Source organism: Pinus tabuliformis, chromosome X (genome assembly GCF_031772625.1).
Source record: "Pinus tabuliformis cultivar Carrire ecotype Pingquan chromosome X, CPIR1, whole genome shotgun sequence".
Classification (NCBI taxonomy): domain Eukaryota; kingdom Viridiplantae; phylum Streptophyta; class Pinopsida; order Pinales; family Pinaceae; genus Pinus; species Pinus tabuliformis.
The window spans coordinates 1047933190-1047952897 of record NC_142308.1 but is presented as its reverse complement, the minus strand read 5'-3'; the positions used below and the strand labels follow the sequence as shown (position 1 = coordinate 1047952897).

The following is a 19708-nucleotide window of genomic DNA, read 5'->3' as shown; positions in this document are numbered from 1 at the left end:
CAGATGATGACAAAGATGCCTGAATTCAAAAGGAGCATGAAGGTACATGTCTGAGATGTACTGAAGGAAAATCTTACAAGGGGACCATTCCCCTCATATAGCAGGTCCACAAGTTTGGAACAACCCAAGGAAGTTTGAGATTCATGGTCGGGAATCTCATGTGTGCAGGTGGAAGAAAGCCCTCTATGGCTTGAAGCAAATCATCCGGGTTTGATATGAGAGGATTGATAGTTGTCAGATGAAGCTGAAATTCACTAAAAGTGAAGCCAATCCAAACCATTGTTTGAAGGTTGTGGATGATAAACCTTTCATATTGACACCTTCTGAGATCGACCTATTTTTTACAGGTGCAGACCCTCTCACTTGTAGAAGTAAGAGGGAGTTGGATTCCGGATATGGAATGGTAAACTGCAAGCCCACGACTACCATGAGGATCTTAACTTTCAGAAGTTATATGATGGTGATGCCAGAACAGATTTGGGAAATGCCTTTGAGTTTCATAAACTCATTTGCATTGATGTTCTTGGTGATCAGTAAGAGTGGTATGACACACTCTCCTCGTATGAAACTGACTTCGAGTCAGTAGAGAATGCTATGAGACATTCTCAATCAATTCTTCTTCTTCATGGTTCAGCAGAGCAGAGTAGTGCTCTGCTTTTTAACTCGGTCAGCTCAGAACCGACTCGACCAAGTTGGCCCGAGCCAAAGCCTCCCCGTATCAACCCGGCCCATGAACCGGTTCGGCTAACCAATTAATATCGAGCCGGCCGAGATGTCTAACAACTCGGCCGGCTCAGAGTCAGCCGGGTTGGAAATCTGCGGTCAGTGAACCCACAAACAACGATTTTGTTTTTAAATTATTCTTTTGGGGGACTCCAAACCGGTTTTTATTTTGTCTATTTTGTCTTTGGGGTCCATTCCCCTCTCCTAAACCCTATTTAACCCACCCAACCCCTCTCATTTCCTCACATCCATCTCATTCATTTGAGTGGGAGTTTCAGTGAGAGTTTGTGAGGAGTTGTTGAGTTTGCTTTTGGAGCAGCAGTGAGGAGTCTTGGGCAAGCATTGTAGCTGGAGTGAGGAGCTTCTTGGGCAGCCATTTGGAGCAGCATTTTCCATTGAGGAGTTGGTTTCTTGGAGCAACCTTAAGGAGGCAGTGTGTGGCTGGAGGTATTTTTTTTTCACTTGTAAAAATATGTTTTTGCTTATTAAATTTTATGTGCAAATCTGGAAATTGAAAAGAGTGTTTTTTGTGAAAGAAATGAACATTGAATCAATGTTTTTTTTTTTCATTTTCAGATTTTTTGCTTTCATTTCCAAGTCAAAAAATGGCACCTAGAGTGAAAGATGCTACTTGGGCATATGTTGAAATGGTTGATAGTCAAATGCATTGCAAAGTTTGCCATAGGAAAATTAAGGAAGGTCCTGGGGGCATTAATAGGCTAAAACAACACTTGGCGGGGATTAGAGGCCAAATTACTCCATGTACCTCACCAGAAATTGGGGAGATTAGAAAGGATTTGTTAGCCAACTTTGAGAAGTTTAAAGAAGATAAAGCTAGGCAAAAAGAGTCAGAGGCTGAAATTGGAAGGAAGAGGAATATACAAAAAATGCTCGCTACCAACCCCCATTTTGATTTTGAGGGTTCTTCCTCTATCCCTTGTACTGATGCATCCAACCCCTTCCGATATGTTCCTCCCTCTTATGAGTCTATTCAAGAAAAGGCAAAGGGTAAAATGAAAAAGGGTGATATGAATATCAAAAATTATTTCAGTCCTCCTCTCCATCAAATGCACATGGTCCTCAAGCTAGTAGAAGTCATATGCAACCCACTTTAGATGACCATTGGAAGAAAGAATTGAGGGAGATTGCTTGTGATTACATATGTAGATGGTGGTATGATGCTGATATCCTGTTCAATGCTTCTCGTTCACCATATTATGAGCCTATGTTTGATGCCATACATGCTGCTGGAAAAGGCTTCAAAGGCCCTACTATGCATGAGATAAGGGGGTATCGTTTGCAGAAAGAAATTGCCTCCATTAATGAGTATTTGAAATATTTCAAGGACTCATGGGCAAGAAAAGGATGTACCATCATGTTAGATGGATGGATTGATCAAAGAAACCGTACCATCATAAACTTTCTTATCTTCTGCCCACAGGGAACCATGTTTCTAAAATCATTTGATGCATCTGATAAGGTAAAAGATGGACAGTTGTTGTTTCAGCTATTGGATGAGGTTGTTGAGGAGGTGGGGTGGCTAATGTTGTTCAAGTCATCACAGATAATGCCTCTAACTATGTTCTTGCTAGTAAATTGTTAGAGGAAAAACACAGAACCATCTTTTGGACCCCATGTGTTGCACATTGCATAGACCTCATGCTTGAGGATATTGGCAAATTAGATTGGATCAAAAACATTGTAGATCATGCCAAAAGCATAACAAAATTTATCTACAATCATTCATGGATTTTGAGCCTGATGAGGAAACACACAGGGGGCAGGGATATTATTAGGCCTGCCATCACTAGATTTGCTACTCATTTTTTGACATTGCAATCTATGTTTTCACAACATAGAAACTTGCAAAAGATTTTTTCCAGTGAAGAATGGAATCAAAGCCAGTGGTCTCACAAATTGGAAGGCAAAGAATTGAAAAAGAAAGTTAATGAAGAAATATTTTGGAGAAAGGTAGCAGAGATTGTGAAGCTTGCTGAGCCACTGGTTAAGGTGTTGCGGTTGGTGGATGGGGAAAGATTGGCTATGGGCTTCATTTATGAGGCTATGGATCAAGCAAAGGAGCAAATAAAGAGGGCATACAAGGATAAAGTGGCTAAGTATGGGCCCATTTGGGCAATCATTGATGAAAGATGGAACAATCAACTCCATCGCCCTATACATGCAGCTGGGTATTTTTTGAACCCACGGTATCATTATAAAGCTAAGGCGACAGGAGCTTTGAAGGGGGAGGTTAGAGATGGATTGATTGACTGCATTGATCGCATGATCCCATTGGAGTGTGATCAGCTGGAGATACACCGACAGGCCACAACCTTCAGTGGTGCCTCAGGCACCTTTGGGAAGAACCTAGCAAAGATTGCAAGGGAAGCAAATGAGCCAGGTAAACAAAAATTTCAATTTTCAAATTCTTAATACTTATTTCGTTAAATTGTTTATAATTTGAAAGTTGGATACAATTTGTAATTTTGTTGAGCTAACTCATTACACTCTATGTTTTTTGCAGCACAATGGTGGGAGGCTTTTGGTAGCCATTGTCCTGAATTGCAGAAGTTTGCAATTCGTATTTTGAGTCAAACTTGTAGTGCTACCGAGTGTGAACGCAATTGGTTTGTCTTTGAGAGGATTCACACAAAGAAGAGAAACCGTTTGGATCAAAAACAATTAAATGATCTAGTCTATGTCCAATACAACTTCCGGCTCAGACGCAACAAATTGCTGAACAAAAGACCTGATTCAGATCCCATTGTGTTGGAAGACATTGATCCAACATTAGATTGGGTAGTGGAGAGTCATCCAACAGAGTTTGATTCTGATTAGGATCTTGATTTGGATTTATAGGTGGAGGCATCACTCGAAAATAATGTTCAGTTGAATGCAGATCCACTTGTACCAGCCTCAGGGCCAGCCCCAAGTCCTCCAATTGCAGGCGCTTCCTCTGTGGAGCCACGACAAAAGCGCATGTCTCGTCTATCTCAGCTTGCAGCTGCTGCACAGCCTGCTAGTGCTACCACTTCTACAGTTGCAATTGAAGATGATGAGGAGGAGGAGCCATGGGGCCCCCTGTCTAACTCTGATCCAGAGGTTGATCTAGATGATCTTGGCTCCTCTAGCAGTAGCCAGTAGTACTGGTCACAATTTACTTTTGTTGTAGAGGCCATTTCTAGCCTCCTTGGTTATGTGTTTTTGTTTTGATCTCTATATCATCATCATGTATGTATTGGACAGTGCACTGGGTGCCATTTTGATATAATCGATATATACATGAGCCTACTTTGATCATATGTTGTCTTCTATCTATATTCTAATGCTGTGTGTTTGGAAACATGAATGAAAATCTTTAAAAGTATGTTTTTTTATAATAAAAAAATATATATTTAATATATTTTTTACAACGACCGAGTCATTGAAATCGGGCCGCGCCAATACTGAGTCGGAGTCGGAGTCGGAGTCGGAATTTTAAAACATTTGAGTAGTAAAGGCACTGATAGCAGAGATAGTACAATCAAACATATGGATCAGTGGATGGAGTTCTCCCTAATTGAGAGGGAGTGTTAAAATTGGCAACTAGGGCCAAACTCCATGTGGGTCATCTTATTAATGGTAGCTGATATTTTTCTTGGATCCCTCTCATCGAGAGGTGTAGGATTGATCTAAAGATCATCCAATTCCGATAAGTATTCATGGAGATATGAATTTATTAGTGTTATGGGACAATTTGTCAAGGTCAGCCAGCAACCAAATAAACCCCACTTGTGCTCAACGTTTTAGTATAAATACGAGAGGTCTTCAAGTCATTTAATACTATCTCTTGTGATCTCACTCTCCACTTGTTTGGGTTTTTGGTGGAAGGGGAGGTCTAGAGGAGATGCCTTCTACGTAGCCCTAAAGGAGAAGTCTTGGGCGTGCCCTAGCCCCAGTCAAGAAGGGCAGTGAAGTGTAAGCCCTCAATGCAACCAAGGAAAGGCTCTCTAGTCTAAGTGAGCTTCAACGCAAATCTAAGGAATCCTAGAGGGAGCCCTAGCCGCAGTAAAAGAGGCCTTCACAAAGCTGAAGGTAAAGCCCTCATATGTTGTCCCAAATGCCCTAGCCGCAGGTCATGAAGGGACCCTAATTTGTTGTCTCAAGAGACCCTCAAACGCAGCAAGAAGAGAACCTTGATCTAGTGTCTATGGAGCTCCTAATCCGCAATCCTTAAAGGTTCTAATACGTTGTCATAATGGAGACTCTAGGAGAAGAGTCCTATATGCTGGAAGTGTAGTGAGGAGATCTGGTCGCAGGCAAAAGGGAGATGAATTACGCTGTCATAATGAAGCCCTCAAACAGTTAGGAAGAAATCTAAACGTAGGGCTAAAGGGAGATGCCCTAACTGTTGTTTCAAAGCACAATCATAAGCCCTAAATGTTGTCAAGAAGAGGTGAACTTAATAAACAGTGAAGGGTGACAAAGAAGCCCTTGTTTGCTGTAATAAGGTGTCTTAAATACGCTATCATTAAAGGCCTCAATCCGCAATTGAGGATGACTGTTCTAGGAAGCCCTTACTTGCTGTTTCATAGCTAGAGGATGATCCGCAGCTTTAGGAGGATGGTCATAGGCAATACTAACAATTGGTTGTTGTCCAGAAAGAAGCCTTGCACAGTCACCTAGCTGCTGTTACTGAAGGTGATAGCAGGGCCATGTTTGGGTATGATATGCTAGGCAAAAGTATCCAATGAGGAGGAACTATGAGGCTGCTGCTTGAAGGCTGATTGGATCACTGTATGAAGGGACAAGGTTATAGTCAACTACTGGGCTAGGCCACAGGCCATAGCCAGCAATTGGAGGCCTCCTTAAGAGCTGTGTTCAGACCCTATAAGGCAGGGTATCGTTGGAGTAAATATGTGCAGGCAAGCTGCAGTCAATAGATGGACTGTGGGGTTGATTTAGAATGTTGTAGCTCACGGTGTATGTGCTCTATTCAGTGTCCAAGTCTGCTATGAAATGCTTTAGTCCTTTTAGCTTACACAGTTGCCAGATGGGCAGACTTGACATGATCAATGAAGCAACAAAGGAGGAAGAGTGTTATAGAAGGAAAGCTTCATTATTCTGGGCAATTGGTTGAGCTGCTCTAGGCCTATCATCTGTTGCATTGTGTTATCCTCATGGTGAATATCTCTGATGTCTAATCTCTTATCTTGTCAAGTCAAAGTGTTGACTTCTGATGTATATGTACTATCTCTCTCTGCTGAACTATTGAAGAACATATAAGAAGAATTGATCAAGGGTTTCCCCACATTTGGGTTTGTCCCTAGCTAGCACCACATCTTGTGTCCTCTTGTCTTTGCTTGTCTTTTGTGATTTATGTTTATGTTCTATCTACATTTACTTGAATGCTGAATGTGATTGCTAATCTTGAAAAGATATTGAGCTAACTGTGAAAATTGAAATAAATTGCTCTAAGCATAGAACATGCCTAAAATTAACATATAGCTTGTGCAACAAAATGTCTAATTACGAGTCAGAAGTTGTTAATTAGCAGCCAATAGAATCAGGCAAATATTTAATTATTGTTGAATAAGTATGAGCAGGTTTTTGGAGAGATTCCCACAAGGAGACCTCCTGATAGGGGTTTTGAGCACTAGAGGAGGGGGGAAACAAGTGATCACCACGCCCTACAGGCATCCGAAAAAATTCAAGGATGAGATAGAAAAGGCCATCAAAGCCTGTTAGCCATGGGCCACATAAGATCTAGTTCGAGTCCATTCACTTCATCAATGGTTTTGATGAAGAGAAAGGATGGTACCTAGAGAATGTGCATTGATTACCAAGCCTTGAACAAGAAAAACATCAAAAATAGGTACCCCATCCCTAGGATCAATGAGCTGCTAGATGATTTGCATGGCGCAGTGTATTTCTTGAAGATTGATCTTTGATCAAGTTATCATCAAATTTGAGTCCAAGAGCAGGATGTGCATAAGACAGCCTTCAGGTGCCACTATGGGCATTTTGAATTTTTGGTCATGCCATTTGGGTTGACCAATGCACTGGCCACCTTTCAATCATGCATGAATCACATCTTCAACAAACAGTTGAGGAAGTTCTTATTGGTATTCTTTGATGACCTCCTCATATATAGCAAAACATGGGAGGAGCATTTGGGACATTTGGATGAGATTTTGGGTATTATGAAGGAGCAGTCACTTTATGCCAAGGCATCAAAGTGTGAGTTTGGGATGACCAAGATCCTTTATTTGGGCCATGTGATCAATGCACAGGGGGTACAGGTACATCAAGAGAAGATACAAGCCATATTGGATTGGCCCACACCAAGGAACCTTATTGAGTTACAAGGATTCTTTGGGATTTGCAGCTGTTATAGGCGGTTCATTAAGGGATTCTCTTAGTTAGGTGCACCATTGATAAACTTGACAGAGAAGGGGGTGTTAGGTGGATAGAGGAGTCAGAGTGTGCATTTAACAAGCTCAAAGAGGTGATGAGCTCATGCTCAGTCGTGCTTCCTGACTTCACCGAGGCCTTCGTATTGGAAGGTGATGCTTCGAGTGAGCAGATAGGAACTATGCTAATGAAAAATAAACACCAAATAGCCTTTGAAAGTCAAAAACTCAGAGATCTAGAGAAGCTCTATTCCATCTATGACAAAGAGATGCTCGCCATCATGCATGCTTTGACAAAGTTTAAATAGTACTTGGTAGGGGGCAAGTTTGTGGTTAGAACATATCACAACTTGCGACACTTCCTAGAACAAAAGGACCTAAATGAAAGATAGCAAAATGAGTAAGTAAGATTCGGGCCTATGATTTCAATATTGAATGCGTGAAGGGTAAGAAGAACGTTGTGGTTGATGCAGTCTCCAGGAAAGTGGCCTCGTGATCACTCATGGAGATCACATGAGATTGAAAAGCCCACCTCTTGGTAGAATATTCCAAAAACAAGTTTGCTTGTGAGTTAATGGATGGTCTTATCCAGGATGACAGGTACAGAATAGTAGATGTGGTCATTTTCTATAAAGGCAGGTTATATTTGATCCCTAAAGCCACACTCAAAGAGAAGATCTCGAAGGCTGCACATTTCACACCACTAGCAGGGCACCAAGGGTACTTCAAAACTTAGACAGATCAGAGAAAGGTTCTTCTGGAAATGCCTCAGGGATGATGTGTCAAATGATGTGTCGAGGCACGTAAGGAAGTGCTTGACTTGTCAGCAGAACAAGCCCGAGCATACAAACAACTGTATAATCTAGGGAACTTGTATCATTTCGAAGACAACAATAAAATCATGTACCCAGTAGAAGAGTGATACCAGCAGGAAGACTAGGGGATATATGCCTTTTAGGGAACCTAGGTCCATTTTTCGGTTTTGTTTTCTCCTGGAAAATTACACTAGTGGGTACAATTGTTTGCAATGATTTGAAATTCAAAATCCAGCACCTATCCATCTCCAAACATTCCAAACCCATATCTGAAAACAAAAACAAAAACCAATTTGCTTACATAGGCTCCGTAGAGTTCAATCTTGTTATCCAACATTATGTTCCTCAGCAATTTCTCGCCGCTTAGAGCCGAAGCCTTCTGCACTTCCATCGTACCATCTGGACCTGGTTTAGGCTGTTTAACCACAAATGAATAAATAAATAAAATAACTATAATCTTATCGAAATAAGTTGATGTTCAAATCCATGAGAAGTTCCCTTACCCCAAGAAATTCGAGCCCAATAGTAGGCGGTACATTCTCGACTGGTGCGGGTGGTGCATTCGAAGCCACACGCACAGACCGGGCTACTTTAGAGGAGAATTGAGTGTAACTGTAACAGCTTGATTTTGAATTTTGTTTGCTGAAAACTGGCAGCCCTGCATCTAATTGGGAATAATGTGAATGAAGAGAGTGGCATTGCAGGGCAGCCATAGCTCGGAGAGCGGAACGAACATGCACCACAAACTACAGAAGTTTTGGTTGAGAATTGATTTGAACAAAGGACTTCGATTGGGCTGTCTTCTGACGCCATCGTTTGTAATAAACCATGCAATCTGTGGTCGTCGGACTGCACACCTATGAATTATCTATGTTGATGTATTAGACCACCTGAATCGTCAGATTGGATATGGCAAACATGGCATTTTTTATCAATTTGAATTTAAATCCCGGGTAGAATTAGGGGAGGAGAACGCATGTTATAACCGTGGAAGTTAATTTACAACATTATAAAATGTGTATGACATTATTGTTGTTTATTGTTTACATGGTATGGGAGTTTTGAATTTAAATCCCTGGTAAAATTAGGGGAGGAGAACGCATGTTATAATCGGGGAAGTTAATTTACAACATTACAAAATGTGTATGACATTATTGTTTACATGGTATTGGAGTCGGGTAAGGGAACATAGAGAGGGGTATTAATGAGAGTGTAAATATTTATCACCATTACTATTGATTATCTATCAATAACTAAATAAAAATAAGTGTAATGGTTAGTATAAAAATAAGTGTAATGGTTAGAGTTGATGTTTAGTAATGGTTTTTAAAAAATAATGGATAATTTTAAATAATAATAATTAATTATATATATAGAGAAATTGGTTTTTTTTACATGTTTTAAGTGTGATTTTTTGGATTTTTTGGTGAAATCTTGATTCGTGTTGTTTAAATTGGTTTTTTGACTACATATATGAATTCACCACCTTAAAAACGTAAAAATTAGTGGTGAAATTTTAATTGGTGTTGTTTAAATTGGTTTTTCACTGCATATATGAATTCACCACCCTAAAAAACGCTTGGGCCACTTCAATTATGGAGATTTCACCCATCAACCTTGTGATTTCAATGCTTTTTTCACATGTTTTAAGTGTGATTTTTTGGAGTTTTTGGTGGATTTCTAGAGGGAATCCGACGCAAAAATTTGTGGTGAAATCTTGATTTGTGTTGTTTAAACTTGTTTTTTGACTGCATATATGGATTCACCACCCTAAAAAACTCTTGGACCACTTCAATTATGTAGAGTTCACCCATCAACCTTATGATTTCAATGAATCCTTAAGTAAAAATTTGTAATGAAATCTTGATTTGTGTTATTTAATCTGGTTTTTTGATTGCATATATGGATTCACCACCCTAAAAAAAACTTGGGCCACTTCAATTATGCAGAGTTCACCCATCAACCTTGTGATTTCAATTAATCCTTACCGGATTCTAGACAAATTAGATAAAACGGAGAACTTTTCAAAAAGTAGCACCTAAAGATAACTCATTTAATTTTAACGAAAATCAGGGCTGATTTTTAGAAACTCAAATTTGAATTTTTTAATTTTTAGAAACTCAAATTTGGATTTTTTAATTTGTAGAATTCTAGTGTCCTAGGGGTTCTTCACTGTGTTGAATCCATTTATGCATTCAAAAATATATTTTAAACAACAATAATAAAAATCAAATTTAAATTTTTTAATTTGTAGAATTCGAGTGTCCTAGGGGTTTTTCACGGTGTTGAATCCATTTATGCATTAAAAAATACATTTTAAACAACAACAATAGAAATCAAATTTGAATTTTTTTAAGGTTTTTCACGGTGTTGAATCCATTTATGCATTCAAAAATACATTTTAAACAACAACAATATAAATCAAATTTGAATTTTTTAATTTGTACAATCCGAGTTTCCTAGGGTTTTTCACAATGTTGAATCAATTTATGCATTCAAAAATACATTTTAAACAACAACAATAAAAATCAAATTTGAATTTTTTAATTTGTAGAATTCGTGCCCTAGGGGTTTTTCACGGCATTGAATCCATTTATGCATTCAAAAATACATTTTATACAACAACAATAGAAATCAAATTTGATTTTTTTTAAATTTGTAGAATTTGAGTGTCTTAGGGGTTTTTCACAGTGTTGAATCGATTTATGCATTCAAAAATACATTTTAAACAAGAACAATAGAAATCAAATTTGAATTTTTTTAATTTGTAGAATTCGAGTGTCCTAGGGGTTTTTGGCAGTGTTGAATCCATTTATGCATTCAAAAATACTTTTTAAACAACAACAAAAATCACAATCTTGCACATTTTTTGTTTTTGGTGAAAAAAAGGTATTTCATTTATAAGTTATTTCATAGACAAAATGGACTTTTTAACCGAAATCAATAAAACAATTTCAAGAAAAAATGATATTTTTTGTTGTTCGAAATGCATTTTTGAATGCATAAATGGATTCGACACCCTTGAAAACCCTCAAGACAAACAACTAAAGCTCAAGTTTTTAAAATTTTAGTTAAAATTATCTAGAAAAAAAATGTCCTGAAAAAGACAATTTAGTTTATAAGTTAGAAAATATATAGAGAGAGAGAGAGAAAGAGAGAATAAAAATGTTAGAAAATAAAATATTTTCATTTTGGAATGAGTTATGATTTGGGGTATTTACCCATGGTATTATAACAAAATTTATTTACAAGTTAATATTATTCATGCTAAAATCTGGGTAAATATTCATATTTACAAGTTAATAATATCCATGGTATAATGGGGCAAATATTCATGGTTAAGAATATTGCATAAAAATAGTCATCAAAAATTAGAAAAAAACAATTTACATTTTTTTTAAATGAAAAATATTTTTTAATTTTCAAAATATTTAGTCAATTTTTTTTCAAAACTTTAATGAACTTCATAAAATCTCTTTAAATTTTTCAAAACTAATTAAAATTCAAAAAAAAATGGACCAAAATAAAAAAACAAACATGTCTTGGCCACGTATAAAAACTAATTGAAAATCAAAATTTTCCTTTGACCAAAATAAAAAATAATATAATATACCTTGATATAAAAAAAAATTGGTGAAAAAACATATTGACTTTGATAATGGTTTTATCCTATATTTGATTTTAGTTATTTCAAAATAGATTTAATGTTTTAAGAGTTATTTGATAATGGTTTTATCCTATATTTGACTTTAGTTATTTTAAAGTAGATTTAATGTTTTAAGAGTTATTAGGATTGTTTGAAATTTTGATAGTAATATTATGTCCAATTTCAACATAAATTATTGAAAATGGGACATTTTAAGTGTTAGCTATCAAATGTCATTTTGTTAACGTAATCATTCTATTATTTCAAGATGTGAAGGCTCTTTATTCAACAAGGTACGAAGTGTTTTGAGGGAGGATGTTGGCACTTGCTATTTTCATGTAAAGTTTATGTTTCTTCTCAAATTTATTTTAGGTTTATTTTTTTTAGGTAGAGGAGGAATGACCTATTGTAGAGTTTTATTTTTTTCCTTAAATTTATTGAAAATAAAATGGTAATAATTGATTATTGAAACTTTCTTTAATTCTAAAAGATTGAATAGGATTTGAATTTAAAAAAATGTGAACTTTTACATAATAATATTTATTAATCAATATAATTTTTGAGATTTTCTTTATCTAAATTATTATATGTAGATATAATTGTTTTTGATGTATGTTCATTAGGCTAGGTTGAATAGTGGGCATCATGCATCAAAAAGATTTTGTTAATCAATATCAAGGCCTTGTCCTATATTGAAACTTGGTTTATCTGCTTAGCATACTTGTAGGTGGTTTCATTAGGCTCAAGAGTATAGGAACAGTCTCCTTGATTCGACCTTGAGCCTCCTCAGTGATAGGGAGCGAGTCTACTCATTCTCTTTATACCAAAGAAAAACAAATCTTAACGTGTATTTTGCATCCACTATATACTTAATTTGTAGCATTATTTAGTGGCTAAGTCATGATGTCCCGTGTGAATTGGGTCTAACACAAGTGGTTGTGGGACAGAGTGTTATCCTCCCCATCCAAATTTTATTCTTGTAAGTGACATGTTAATCTTTTACTGATTACATTATTATGATGGCTTCGAATAATATTGTTGACTTAGCCTTGTGCGCTAAAGGATGTAGGTTTACCCTCTTACGCTTATGATCCTCATAATGAGGGGAAGTAACAAGGGGTTTTCTGATGTGTTGTAACTTAGAAAAAAAATCAAAATGTGCCTTATGTCAAACATTATCTTTTAGTTTTCTTCATTTTTTGTCAAGAGATGCATTTTTCAGTTCAAATGGAAAAAATTTTGTACTGTGCATAATGTTGACATGAGCCAAATAATGTTAAAATTAAAAAGAATAGGCTAAATAAATTAATTTAGATCCATCTTAAGCTCAAATTATTAAGCATCAAGAGGGTCCAATTTACTCAATGTGTAAATCTTTGTGAGGGGAGCAAAAATGAAATTTGTGTCACAAAATATTTCATCTCTCTCGATGCTTAATATTTTTAATGTTAAAGTGGATATTTTATTTTAAACTTAATAATTATAATGAAATGTGTAACGTTCTCTTATAAGATTAAAATATTCAATAAATCTACACACTTGAATCGCTATTTAACAAATTTCTAAAGAAAAAGTTCAAAAAATAATGTAATTTAAACATAATAAACATTAACAAAAAATTAACATCTCCATCTAAAATAGGTGATATAGAAAAATTAAATACTACTAAAGAATTTTGAACATATAAACTTGTTGCAAGCATGACTTTGTGTATGTAGATTTGTATTTGTAGTAAGTAGTAGTTGTATTATTCATAAAAATTGATTGGTGCTTACAATTCTCCGTGGTAGTGTGCCTATATAGGCATTCACTGGCCACAAAGATAGAAGGTCACAAGTTTTAACCCATGTCTCTTCACAATTAATGGGACATTAACTAATTTAATTAATTTATTATTATTATTATTTGTTATTTAAATATTTATTATTTAATTGATGTTTATGAATATTTTTATTCATAACAGTGTCACCCTCTTTAGAGATGCTTTGTCCTCAAAGCACAACCAGAAGGGTTTTCTCTAGTTGAACATTGTTGTGATGGAATGGCATCCTTGGTGCATTCTTCATGAGTAATTGTACCTTCCTTGGAGCCGGGAGTATTAACACCATTTAATTTATAATGTTGTCCTTGCTAGTTAAACTCTGTGAATTGTTCTTCAAGGTTTGTAGTATAGTTCCCTAGTTGCATTAACCATTCTGCACCTAGAACTACATCCATTTCTTTGAGTGGTAGGGCAAAGAGATCTGTTTGTAGCTCTAGTTCTTGTATTTGAATTGAAACTTTTTGACATTCTCCTATTTCCTTGATTTTTTTTCCAGTAGCGATAGACATGTTCAAGTCCTTGATTGGACATATACAAAGGCCAAGTTGTTTAGCAAGATCAATGTTTATACAATTGTGAGTACTACCAGAATCTATAATATATTGTCATTTTTGCTTTTTATGAGTCCCTTGAGCCTTAGGGTTTTGGGACACAGTCTCTTCCTCATGTTTGTTGACAGTGTAGTAAGCTTAGTGTTCCTTCTTGGAAATCGGCTCATCTTCCGAAGATGTGGTGGAACATATTTTGCAGTTGCTTGTTGTTCTTAATCTCTAAAAGAGTTACTATTTTCATCAAGGTTTTTCTAGTCACATGAGATTGCAACTAATGACAGTTCCTCAAAATCTGAATCTTCACTATGTGTGATAATGATTCCTTCATCATGTTTTTGTACTTCAATTTGCTTCCTATCTACTATTGTATAGTAGCGCAAGGATGCATCTTCACATTTATGCCCTGGCATTCAATTTTCTCCACAGTTGTGACAATTATTTTTCTTTTTTTTTTCCTGGCGTAAGTGTCTAATTCCTTCTCGAATTCATAAGTATACAATTGCTTGTTAAGGAATTTGTATCGTGATGTTCATTTGTCTCCACAATACCTACATTTGTTAGTTTCTTTTTTTCCCGAGTGTTGTTGTTGGTCTTCGTCTTCCCTGAATGATGACATTTTGAGTTTATATTTTCTCTCAATAATTATTGTTTCATGTCTAGCTTCTTCAATGGTTTTGGGTTTATATATTTTTAATTATTCCTGAATATAATCCTTATGACCACATCGATACATTTTTAGCAGCTCTTCATCTGAGAATCCCCTTTGTCTTATAGCTAATACCTCCCACTCGAGGATGTATTCGCTTATTGATCCTTCTGTTTGAGGTGAATGAATTTCTCGTAAGCATCGTTTTCTTCTTTGTCATGAAATATTTTAGTAGGGCGCTTTTAAAAATTTCCCAATTGAATGAGTGAGTTGCACATTTGTTGGACCACCATAGGAACCAATCATATGCTTCCGCTTCTAGGCTGTTAAACGCAGACATGACCTTCTCTTGTTCACCCATTGGTGGGTTTGCTCTGAAAATGGCGTCCATTTTATTTACCCATACAATGGCACCTTTATGGTTCTTACTATCGTACTTAGGCAATTCCCTTTTAATTTTAAGGTAGTCTCTATCAAGAAACTTTGTATGGTATTGGCTTCCTTTGAACTGTATTTACAGTACTTGTGGCTTTTCGTGCATTGACCTAAATTCATGACTTGGAAAAATTCTGCCTTCCAGAGTCTTTGGACTTTGCTTAATTGAGGGGTTAAAAGGTGAATTGGCTCCTCCCATAAATTGGCTCATCAGGCTCTTTATTTCTTTGATATCCTCTGTCATTTGGTCTTGGCTCTTCCCTAATTCATCTTGCTTTCTTTCAACATTGTTAAGACGTTGGTGCATTCTGTTGATTTCTTCTTGAAATTTCTTAGATTTGTCGTCATTATTATTGCTTCCCATTTTGTTCTTCTTTTTCCTAGTAGACCCAATTTTTTTTTTTAAATATTATATATCTATCTATATATATATGTTTTTTTAATTAATTATGAACTATATAATATGATTATACCCTTATATAATAATTAATCACATAATTAATTATGTAATAATTAATGTTATGATTTATTCACTTATGAAAATCATTGGCAATTAGAACAATGCGACTCTGGACCAAAAGTCCTGTCGACTGCGAGAAAACGACGATTGGTAGTGACACCAACCACGCAGCGGGGATTTGGCAGCGGATAGGGTAGTGACACGAACCAGGCAGTGGGGACCAAGCAACGGGTTAGCTGAGGAGAGACAGTGCAGACATAAATCGACCGACGATAGAAAAGTGGATCGATGGTTGACGATAGCAGTTATACGGGTAGCAGGAAATGGTAGCACTGAAGGGATCAACACGCGAGCATGACATCGACTTAGTCGCCAAAATGGAGAGTGGTTGACTGAGGGATGGAACAGTGGAACGAATAGAGGAACGGTGGATGGAACGAACAACAGAGGGATGGAACAATGGAGAAATGGGTGGTGGTGCATTGGAGGACCAAAACAACTCTGATACCACTGAAACAGATAAACCTGTTGCAAGCATGAATATGTGTATGTAGATTTGTATTTGTAGTAAGTAGTAGTTGTGTTATTCATAAAAAATTATTGGTGCTTACAATTCTTCATGGTGGTGTGCCTATATAGGCATTGACTAGCCACGAAGATAGAAGGTCACAACTTTTGACCCATGTCTCTTCACAATTAATGGGTCATTAACTAATTTAATTAATTTATTATTATTAATATTTGTTATTTTAATATTTATTATTTAATTGATGTTTATGAATATTTTTATTCATAACAGAACTCGAGTCCTCAAGTTATGTCAATTAAACCTCACTAAAATAAAGTATAGAGATAATATGAACCAAATAATTTTAACCTAAGACATAGTAACACTTTCATTGCATGATATTCAATTTTACTATAATTTTCACAAATTTCAAGGGAATTTGACAAGTAAATAGAAAACTCAAATATAAGCATGTTTATTTTCAAAATCCTTCACTCCTATAATGAAACTTTATATTTTTTAAATTATGAAACAATGAAATCAAAAAATAAATTTACCTAATTATATATTGAAACTAGTTATTTTAAATTAAACAAGTGTAATATGCAGCATTGCTGCTTAGTACCTACCCCTTATACAATTTTAATAAACTTCATAGAATCTATTTAAAAAAAATTAAACTAACTGAAAGTAAAAGAAAATTGGCAAAAATAAAAAACAATATATCTCAGTAGGTTATATATATATAACCTACTGAGATATATTGTTTTTTATTTTTGCCAATTTTATTTTACTTTCAGTTAGTTTAATTTTTTTTAAATAGATTCTATGAATATATATATATATATATATATATACGAAATAACATTTTTTCACTGGAATCTGACGATACAATTGTGAGTAAGGATATGATTTTTTTTACTTAAAATACATTTTTGAATGCATAAGTGGATTTAGCACCCTAAAAAATCCCTGGGGCACTCGAATTCTATAAATTAAACAACTTAAACTCATGTTTTTGAAAATATCTTCCGGATTTTGATTAAAATTAATCAATATATATATATATTGAAAAAGTCATTTAGTGTATATATATATATATATGTCATAGTGATTTAAATTTGAAAAATGGTTTCTTCATTTGCGTAAAACAAGTTGTTTGGTACATTGTTTTCAATGTATCACATGTGTTTTATTGTTTTTAAAGTCAATAAATTTCAACCAAGTTATTCATTCAATTGCTTTTAATATAGTACATTGATTTCAAAGTTATGTATGTATAATTTCATATTAGTGGTTAACACATTAATATGTTTTAAGCCATGTCTTTGTTATAGTGTTTTAAATATAAAGGAATTAAAGGTAGAGACACACGAGTTATAAATCATAAGTTGATAGAAATAAAGTCACAAAAAAAACATGTGATTTTAACATGTCCAACCATAAATGTTTACAGGGGGAGAATCTAAACCAAGCAGTCGTATAAGTCTCATTTATCTATCTTCAATTGGATCTATGCACCTACGAATATAAAAGAAAAGGTCACATAAACTTGAAATTTAAAAAAAAAAAATAGTCAAATCATAGAGAACAATGTAGAATCCTCAAATACCAAGTATAAATATAAATATAAATGTTAGAGTTCTTATTTACTAATATTTCTTCATATAAATATTTTTTAATGGCGTAATCTAACTTAGAGACAAAATGGCCTTTTTCGTGACATTTTCCTGGTTAATTTTAACCAAAACCTTGTAGAGATATTTTTATTTTTTTTTACAGAAACAATTGAATTTTATTGAGAAATATGGTTGGGCCTGAGTCAAACAACCTCTATTACAGTCATTTGTAAGATTTCTGGCATTTCAGAATCCACATAATCTGGCTTTTTCATTGGAATTTCGTTGTTGCTTTTGATTCTTTTGGGATATCTTGAGAGTTCCTTGCTTTGCGCTTAGAGTCTAAATGTCTAGCTTTTTCTTTCAGCTTTTCTTTGGTGGGATAACACAACATGACTTACCCAAAATCGCTTCCAACAACTCAATAATTGTAGTCTCTGACATTACTATTCTTTTCCTTTATCTCGTTGGATGAGAGCTAAATGCTTAAGTGAACGCGTTAGCTATGGCAATCCGGTTGTGTGGTTCGAATTGTACTGCTGGAGCAACGATGATTCAAAACTTGCAATGGCTATGATGATTGACTTTCCAACAGTGTTTGTTTACCCGTGTCAAAGTCATGGATCAACGTTGGTCTTCTGCATTTAGATGTGATTTGGATGAATGTTGTGTTTGCCAAGATTGCACTTGCATGGAGACAAAACTATTGTGAAGGGAGTGTGAAACAGAGACATTGCCTTGGCTGCCCTGTCCATGCTCAACTGTCCTTCTCTATTAAGGAATTGGGTGCCTTTCAGTTTCTTCATCGTTCTTTGACAGAAAACCTTGTGCTAATAGACATCCCTTATTTGCCATAATGTCAGCTTCCTTGTTCAGAGTTCGGAGGATATGGTAGAATGAGTAGGAAGTGAAGTTTTGCAGAATCTTTCTTATTCTTTCAAGGGTCTTGTTAAGCATAGAGCTATTGAGTTGGTCGTCAGTGTTTAGGATTTTAATCAAGATTTCGGAATCAACGAAGACTTGAAGGTTTTCCCCTCTGTTCCTCTGAGCAAGTTAACACGCTTTGAATAGTCCAAGCATCTCGGCCTGGTTGTTAGTGTTCTGTCCTAGGCCCTAACTGAAGTTGTCCTTTTTGTGTTGTTTGAGGAGTAGATTGTTCCTCCTACACCTAATATCCCCGGGTTTCCTTTGGAGGCTCTGTCAAAGAATATCGTGACTTTGCCCTGATTTTTCCACCAGTTTTGAAAGTTTGCCTCAGAGATCTGAAGTCACCACTCTGGATTGTGGCAAGGCCGAGAGAGGTTCTTTTTGTTGCTGGCCCATATAAGGGATTCACTTAGCCATATGAGCTCTTCAGGGAGTAGAGAATTGTCTGACTTATGAGGTCTATTTTCGTAAGTTTCCAACAGCAGAGCTTTGGCATTGGCAGTCACTGTATTAGTGGATTGTAATCTGTTGTTGAATATAGCTTCATTCCTTGCCAACCAAATTCCCTAGCAGATGTATTTTGGAATTGCATTCCAAATTTTAGCCCATGTGGATTTGCTCTTCAAAGTGTGAGGATAACACTCTTTCCATGTGGCGAAGAGACTAACTACTGAAAGCTGCTCTAGAATTTGGGTGTTGAGCCCCAACATTGCTTGCAACGAGACTTCTTGAGAGAAGGGGCAGTCGATGAACAGGTTGTTCAATCGTTTCCTGAGCCTTGCAGCAAAAAGGGCATCTATGGGGACCAATAATTCCCCATTTCTCTAAATTATCTCCAGTGAGGACCCTTCTGTGCATGAGAATCCAGTAGAAGAAATTGATTTTTGGGAGACCAAATGGGTCCCAAACATGCTGCCAAAGCTTTGTAGAGTGGATCTGAGGCGGTTGTTCTTGAAGAGCTGCAAAGCCCTGCCGTGCTAAGTAAGCTCCGGTCTTCCCCCAACCCCACTTGTCCCTCGAATGGAGATGCACAAGAGCCAGACCAGAGAGCTTAGCTAGAAAGAGATGGAGTTGAGGGAGCATCCAGTCAGGGGGGCGATGAAGAGCCCAATTACTCCAATTCCCACCGGAATCCCAAGTGCATATGTCAACAAGTTTGTGAAT

General features: G+C 36.0%; 1 protein-coding gene across 1 annotated transcript; it reads right to left on the bottom strand.

The window, feature by feature from the left end:
• Positions 1-8168: 8168 nt before the first annotated feature.
• Positions 8169-8779, bottom strand: LOC149143384 (photosynthetic NDH subunit of subcomplex B 3, chloroplastic-like). The gene is made up of 2 exons (XM_089451796.1): positions 8434-8779; positions 8169-8345 (listed from the first exon to the last, which is right to left on the bottom strand). Exons 1-2 carry the CDS (start codon positions 8641-8643, stop codon positions 8169-8171), a joined length of 387 nt encoding a protein of 128 aa, XP_089307922.1. The 5' UTR covers positions 8644-8779.
• Between the last annotated feature and the right edge of the window lie 10929 nt (positions 8780-19708).

Excerpts from the sequence above, each read along its gene's own strand:
- LOC149143384 (XM_089451796.1), bottom strand. The coding sequence starts at position 8,643 with ATGGCTGCCCTGCAATGCCACTCTCTTCATTCACATTATTCCCAATTA. Across the intron at positions 8,346-8,433 it reads TTGGGCTCGAATTTCTTGGG|CCTAAACCAGGTCCAGATGG; the intron begins GTAAGGGAACTT and ends GTGGTTAAACAG.